This window comes from Equus przewalskii, unplaced genomic scaffold (assembly GCF_037783145.1).
Source record: "Equus przewalskii isolate Varuska unplaced genomic scaffold, EquPr2 ChrUn-12, whole genome shotgun sequence".
Taxonomy (NCBI): domain Eukaryota; kingdom Metazoa; phylum Chordata; class Mammalia; order Perissodactyla; family Equidae; genus Equus; species Equus przewalskii.
The window spans coordinates 953741-961197 of NW_027228749.1; the positions used below are offsets into that span (position 1 = coordinate 953741).

At 47.7% G+C, this 7457-nt stretch overlaps 1 protein-coding gene across 1 annotated transcript; it reads right to left on the reverse strand.

Annotated features, from left to right (window-relative positions):
* Window positions 1-4296: 4296 nt before the first annotated feature.
* On the reverse strand, window positions 4297-5624 carry GJA8 (gap junction protein alpha 8). Its single transcript, XM_008528211.2, has one exon. The coding sequence runs from the start codon at window positions 5622-5624 to the stop codon at window positions 4299-4301; it is 1326 nt and encodes a 441-aa protein (XP_008526433.2). The 3' UTR covers window positions 4297-4298.
* Window positions 5625-7457: the final 1833 nt, after the last annotated feature.

Consider the following 7457-nt stretch of genomic DNA (forward strand, 5'->3'; position numbering starts at 1 on the left):
GGGATAATTCAGGGTCAAGGGAAGGAGAAGGGAGGAGGTAGTGGGGTGAGAGATGCTGCTTGGGTGGTACGTTCACTCTCACTTGAGCATGCCCTGATCACCCTCCTCAGGAACTCATGAAGAGCAGCTGTGTGCACTAGCCTTGTCCCAGGCCTTCCACATGGCTTGGATTGAAGAGTTCCAGCATGCAGCTCTTTCACTATCCATGGACTGACTCCCTTCTGCCACAAGTCAGAGACTGCCTCAGGGGCTGGCGCATCTCTATACACGAGCCCTAGGAAGCTGAGTATCGGCAGCACCACTTTCAGCAAGGGATTCTTGCATGATTAAAGATTTTTTTTCTGTAGTATAGTTCTTAGGAATTCATGACTACAGAAATATTGACTCCCCCCACCTTGTTTAATTCCTTCCCTTTACTTATTGGCTCACTTCTTAGCAGTATCTTAGTTAGCAATCTGTTCAGTATTTGAAAGTGGTGACTGTCATTGCTTCAGCATACATTTTACAATAAGAACTCCTGACAAATCTGGATAAGGCCTTCCTCCCTTGTCTTTTATTTGCAAATTAGTGAGGTGTTTTTTTTTCAAAACCCACTTATCTCTTCTAGTATGCTCATGGTGTTTTATGGGTATCAATTCTCTTGATCCACCTTGTAAAGAAGGGTCAGAACTTGTTGCTCCCCAATTAACTTAAGGAAAACTATCTTTGGAGTGTGTCAGTGACATCTTGGGGTCCTCAGAGTTAACAAGGTGCAGCCAACAGTTCTGACTTGAACTTCAGTGTTCTTTGTGGGAAAATCTGATCCCCAGGTCACAATGACCTTCAGGAATATTTGTCCAATTCTGTGTTGCAAGCACACCTGTTTGGCAAGTAACAAAGTCACGGTGGAAAGCAGTTAGGCCTTTTTATAATGCCCCAGGTGCTAGGCCCAGGGGCCACAGAGCCAGGCTTGAAACTTTCTAATTGAACTCTCAGTAACTGTGTCCCTCTTCGTCACAGATCTCCCTTGATGGAGGTGTATAACTGCTCTTAAGCGATGAGCACTTTTCCTCTGGAGGGAGCTGCACTTTGGATGTCCTGCTGTTCAACGCTGCTTTGTGTTGGTAGGTCTGTGGGCCCTGAAGGTTTAATCTAACAAGGGAATGACCAGGAGTAGGAGTTAAAGCTGGGCCTAATGAAGCCCAGGGAGGATTGTAATCCTGTCTCAGGCATAATTATTTGCCTCAAAACAGACACTGAGGGATCCAGTTCTATAGAGTAAGGGCCTCCACAGATGCACAGCTGCCTGTGGATGGAACCTGGAAGCAGTTGTGTGGCAGCTTAAGATGGGGCACAAAGGGACATTTTCCAGAGGATGGAAGTAATTGCTAATCTGTTTCCAGTCATTTCTCAAGGTCACAGAGCCTCAGGTTCCTACTAAACATATGGGATCAAAATTCTATTCTGAGTCTTCTCTGAGAAAACTGATCTCCAGAGTGTCTATTCCACACTGAAACTCACCAGCTAACTGCAAGGCAGGTTGGGAGGGTCAGATGGAAACCACCCACCTGCCCTTCTTCCCAGTCTCCCTGCTGTTGGAGGAATCTTTCAGGGAGTGGCACCACTCAGCAGGCTCCAGTCTCAGCAGCCAACTCCATCCTTATGATACCCTTGGAGGTAGGTTGGTGGCAAATGCCACCCTAGTTTGTAGACAGAAAACTGAGGTACAGAGAGGTTAAGGGACGACAGTAACTAGATGGCAGAAGTAGAAGAAAAATCCTGGTCCCTTGATGCCTGTGTTTGTTTCTTTCAAAATAGGCTTCCTCTTTCCCTGGGAAGACTAAGAAGGGAAATGGCAGCTTCCATGGCAGGAGGGTAGGTACAGACATTGAAGCAGGGTGCTGCCTCGTCTAAGGAAACACACTCACCACTTACGCCCCAGCTGAGACAGGGAGACCAGCAGCCTTCACCTACACCTCTGCAACCGGGTCCAGACAGCACCAGCAGTTTTCAATTAGAACAGGACATAGTTTTCTTTCTCTTTTCTTTTTGGGGTTAGGTCCTCACTGAGATAAACATTTTATTCTGGTAATGATCAAGCTATCCTCAGGCTCTGAGTTTATATCTTCTTAAAATGGGTCTTCAGGAGCAATTGTGCAGCCATTGAGGGGAGTGCAATGATGCAGTTACTGGTTCTCAGGCCTGGGATCTTGTTCCTTCTCTCATTACACAGAAGAAGGTATGTGTGGAACAGCTTTGACTGCAAAGGGAGGATTCAAGCAGTAGCCAGACACTCAAGTGTCTACAGGATAAGTATACCTCTTCTATTCAACCGTCCATTGCATGATACATTCCTTCACCGAAAGTTTGTCACTTTAGATTAACGTAGGTAAAATATATTTTAGGCTTTCTCTTTTAACATGTAAATTTTCCCTAGAGTAATTATCAATCATAACTTAGGATGAATTTAACTTTTAGACCACTTTGCTTTAGAAGGGGGCACCAAGGAATGGGAATAGTGTCACAGGGGAGGAATAGTTTTGGAGGAGGCTTTGCTCTGGAAAAGCATAGCTAGAATGAATGTCTTAAAAGGAAGGGTGGTAAAGAGGGCAGCACAGGGGATTTTCATACTTTGGGATGGTGCTTGTTGGGGGAAGATAGAATAAAGGCAGTTTTTCTAGGTACCTCTTTTAGGGTCCCCTGGTGGTATCCTGTCCAGATTCCTGCCATGTCAACTTGGTTTCTATTGCTCCTGCCTTAGCCTTGGCACCGCAGCCCATGAAGCACAGGTTTGGTACAGATGAAACATAGTGGTTATCAATTTCTCCCTCTGTTCTGGGAACTGCATGGCTCTAGGTAAAATTGCTCCCTGTGTGAAATATGTACTTGTACCTGAGGATTTCCTCTGACTGGACTCTATGTTTGAGGATTATTGGCTGTGGGGATATAGGGTAGGAGACCTTCAAGATCCCTCTTGTCCCCTTCAGCCTCTGTGTCCCTTCTAGGGACAAAGCCTGGCCTGGGACCAAACTTTGGGACTCTAGCTGCTTGAGCTCCCACTTTGTAAGAGGTTCCCCCTAATGCCAGTCTCATGGTCCTTGTACATGTCTTGTGCTTGAGCAGGGCCTGAGAGCTGACTCTCCTCAAGACAGGCCAGTGGGTAGGTATCCTCCAGCTCAGAACTGGGTTTGCTCCCAGCCCCCGAAGAAAGGAGGTATAGATTTCAGGCTGAGCACTGATGTTGGAACAGGAAAGGAAAGAAAAGGACCTTCTTTGCTTCAGGGAAGAAAACTGTGACCAGGCCTCAAAGCCTTTTCAGTTTAGGGAGAGGTATGGGGTCTTGCTCTCCTTCCTTCATGTTGCTAGGGTCAGAATTCCCACCAATATAAAGGATGTAATTGCATCAGAACCCAGGGGCTACAGTGACCCAAAAGAATAGCCAGTGAGAATTCTGAGTATCCCTTGGACTGATGATTTAAACCAAACACCCCAAAATTGTGAAATAAGGTTTGGAAACCACAGAAACAAGTTGAGGCCATAAACAATATGACCAATTCCATAGGAAAGCTGGGCTCACTAGTGTAAGTGACCTTGCAAACTGGTGTCCCACAGGTTAAATTTGGCTTGCACACATGGCATATTTAAAATTTGATTGGTAACATTAAAAATGTTGGAAATTTCACTTAAAAGTTTGGATTTCTTGCTTTTCTTGAAAAATCAGATGGCCAGTAACACTGCCCAGTAATCACTGCCTGGAACTGAGCAGCATCTGCCCTCCGCTTTCCAATTTTCATAGTCCTGGCTCTTCCACGGCATTAGAACAGGCCCACTTCACCAATTTAAATCACCTGCCTGCATCCTTTAGGCATCTGAGTTTGGGACCCCTGATATAGGGTCACATGGAGTTGGCTAGGGAAGTGCTGGGTGATAAAGTCTGGCTAAATTAGTGAGCTTGAGACAAGACTGGTAAAAAGCTATGAGGAAGCCGCAATTCTGACTGGAAGGATTTCTGAGAAGAAATGGGGATGAAAGCTGAGTTCCTCATAGCTGTTGGGGTAGAGGGGCAGGGTAGTCAGTCATATGAGACTGGGAACTTTGATGGGACAATGGGTTTATCTTGATAGCCCTTATATATGGGAAAGGCAGCCTCCTAGTTGTCCAGCATGCACTGTTCCACTGCAGTGCCTGTCCAACCAGGGGTGGGGGTAGGGGTGTGTGTGAAGGGGGACAGAAGACTCAAATCATGTTGGCATCTTTATGTTTCATCTTGGGCTGTGTTAGCTTGGGTGTTTTCTTTTCTTTCTTTCTTTAGCACCACTTCATATGGTTAGATCATCTGACCTGGCCCGACTGCTGGCTTTGCTCAGCCTGCTCAGGGGTCGAGTGTCATCCCCGCTCAGCTCTGGACACAGAGAAGGTGCCTTCTCAGCCGGCAGCTCCTGCTTTGATACCTTCTCGGCCTGCAGCTCTTCTTTCTCAGCTTCCTTCCCCACCTTCGGGGTCTCCACTTTCTCCCCCTCCAGCACTGCCGTGGTCTCCTGCCCTTCTGTGCTCACTTTCTCTGCTTCCTGACTCTTCTCTCCTGCCTCTGGTTCCGCTGCCTCCTCCACAGGCTGCTCCTCCCCCTCTCCCTCCACCTCCTGTGCTCCCACCTGAGCATAGGAAGGCAGTGTCTCTTGGTAAGCCCTGGACAGGTCCCCTAGGGGCCCTGTGCCCATCTTCTCCTCGAACTGACTGAAAGGCTTGGCAGAAAGTGGGCTGGTCTCCACCATCCCGACCTCAGCCAGAGGGAAATAGTGGGACACGATTTTCTCTTCTTCGAGGAGCTGGTAGCCCTTGGCTTTCTGGATGGAGGAGACAGCAATGGAGTGGAGGGATTTCTCAGGAACCTCCCCCAGCGGCTGCTCTGCCGGCTCCTTCAAGGCAGATCGGATTTTCTTCAAGCCCAGGTGACTTATCTCCAGAATATTGAGGAAGAGGGACACAGAGGCCACAGACAACATGAACAGAATGAAGATGGTTTTCTCCGTGGGCCGTGACACGAAACAGTCTACCACGTTGGGGCAGGGCCACCGGCTGCAGCGATAGAGGGGCAGGATCCGGAAACCGTACAGGAAGTAGTGGCCCACTATGAAGCCCACCTCGAAGAGGGTCTTGAAGACGATGTGGCAGATGTAGGTCCTCAGCAGAGTCCCCTCCAGCCGGAACTTCTTGGTGCCTTTGCTGCCGCCGCCGCCCTTCTTGATGCTGCACTGGTCTGCGGCAGGCGGCGCCCTCTCGCCGTTGCCCGGGGGCTGCTGGCCCAACTCCTCTGCTTCGCGCTCCTTCCGCTTCTCCTCCATGCGGACGTGGTGCACGGCGTGTCCCACGTACACCAGGGACGGGGTGGAGACGAAGATGATCTGCAGCACCCACAGGCGGATGTGCGAGATGGGGAAGGCCTCGTCGTAGCAGACGTTCTCGCAGCCAGGCTGCTGAGTGTTGCACACGAAGTCGGACTGCTCATCCCCCCACACAAACTCTGCGGCCGTGCCAAGGATGAGGATCCGGAAGATGAAAAGCACAGTGAGCCAGACTCTGCCGATGACCGTGGAGTGCTCATTCACCTCCTCCAAGATGTTCCCCAGGAAACTCCAGTCGCCCATTTCTCACCCACCTGGAGGAGGGAGAAGGCAAAAGCTGAGCGACCACAGTGCAACCCCGAGTCAGTCTCTCTGCTAACTCTTGGGGTGCCTCTCCTTTCTGAGTTGCCGCCACAGTCAGCGTGTAAGCAGCATCTATTGAGTGCTTCCTCTGTGCAGACTACGACTAGGGGACAAAAGAGGCATAAAAGAATTTTGTTTCCGTTGGCTTCCTCATTTGTAAAATGAGTTTAATGGTAATACCTGTTCTCACTTCACAAGTGGACTAAAAGAATAAATGAGGCAATACGTGTGTAATTCCTTGAACTCCACTAGGAATAAGGATTCATTGTTGACCATAAATAGAAACCATGGGGTTACACGGCCTTGAATCAAGACCACAAGCTGAACCAAGGTTTACAAGGTATAATGCTGAGAGAATACCCAATTCCGTGGGGGCTGGGCACCAACAAAATTCTTCTATGTAGAAAACTGTCTGTAGCCTTCTTACTTTTGACTGTGTTGGGATATATAATGATTGTATATTTGAAGAGAAGTGGAAGGAAATAACATTTTTTGAATTTCTACTTTGTGACAGACCTTTGATATTACATTATTTCATTTAATTTGATTCTGCTGGACTGTAATCTTCATGAGGATGGACCGTGTCTCTTTTATTTACTGCTATATACTCAATGCCTGTTGCAGAGCCAGCTCGAAGTGTTTAAGTAATTGGATTCCAACACACGAGAAAACTGAGGCTCAGAGAGGTTATATAAATGTGTAAGATCAGAGAGCTTAAAAGCAGGCAGTTCTGTCCGCCTGATCCCAAAGGCTGGGTTCTTTCCACTACACCATTGAGATACATTGCCTGCCCTCGGAGCTACACAATTCTGCAACTCTTGTACTCTTAATTTATGTCTTCTCTTCTCTAGGCTAAAATCTGGAAACTAGTCTTTTTTTTTTTTTTTGAGGAAGATTAGCCCTGAGCTAACATTGGCTGCCAATCCTCCTCTTTTTGCTGAGGAAGACTGGCCCTGAGCTAACATCCATGCCCATCTTCCTCTACTTTATATGTGGGACGCCTACCACAGGGTGGCTTGCCAAGCAGTGCCATGTCTGCACCCGGGATCTGGGCCAGTGAACCCTGGGCTGCCGAAGTGGAACGTGCGAACTTAACTGCTGCATCCCTGGGCCAGCCCCTGGAAACTATTCTTAATAGTTTTACAAATTGAGAGCAGTATTTTTTTTTAAAGATTGGCCCTGAGCTAACATCTGCTGCCAATCTTCCTCTCTTTTTTTCCTTCTCCCCAAAGTCCCCCTGTACATAGTTGTATATTCTAGTCGTGGGTCCTTCTAGTTCTGCTATGTGGGGCACCACCTCAGCATGGCTTGATGAGCAGTGCTAGGTCTGTGCCCAGGATCCAACCTGGTGAAATCCTGGGCCGCTGAAGTGGAGCACACAAACCTAATTGGTTGGTCCCAGGGCTGGCCCTGAGAGTGGTATTTTAAAAAAATTATTACTCTTTCAAATCCAAAGAATGGGGAGAGTGCTTTGGGAAGGAGTCATGTTACAGAGTGAGGAAGGTCCACTGAGACATTTTTAGTGTTCCACAGAATGAAAAGGTTTTAGGGTCTGTAACATGTGGCTGTTTTAATAGAGCTAAAAATTGGTCTATAGAAAAAAAAAATGCCATTGGACATGATAGTATATAATGCCCCTAGCAACACCAATGACTAATGGACATGGGATTGAACTGACAGGGGTGATGTGTGCAAACTGGGACATTCATCCAGTGCAAAACTGTGGTGCAAACTGGTAACCTATGAAGGATTATGATCAAAACTTCCACCTCA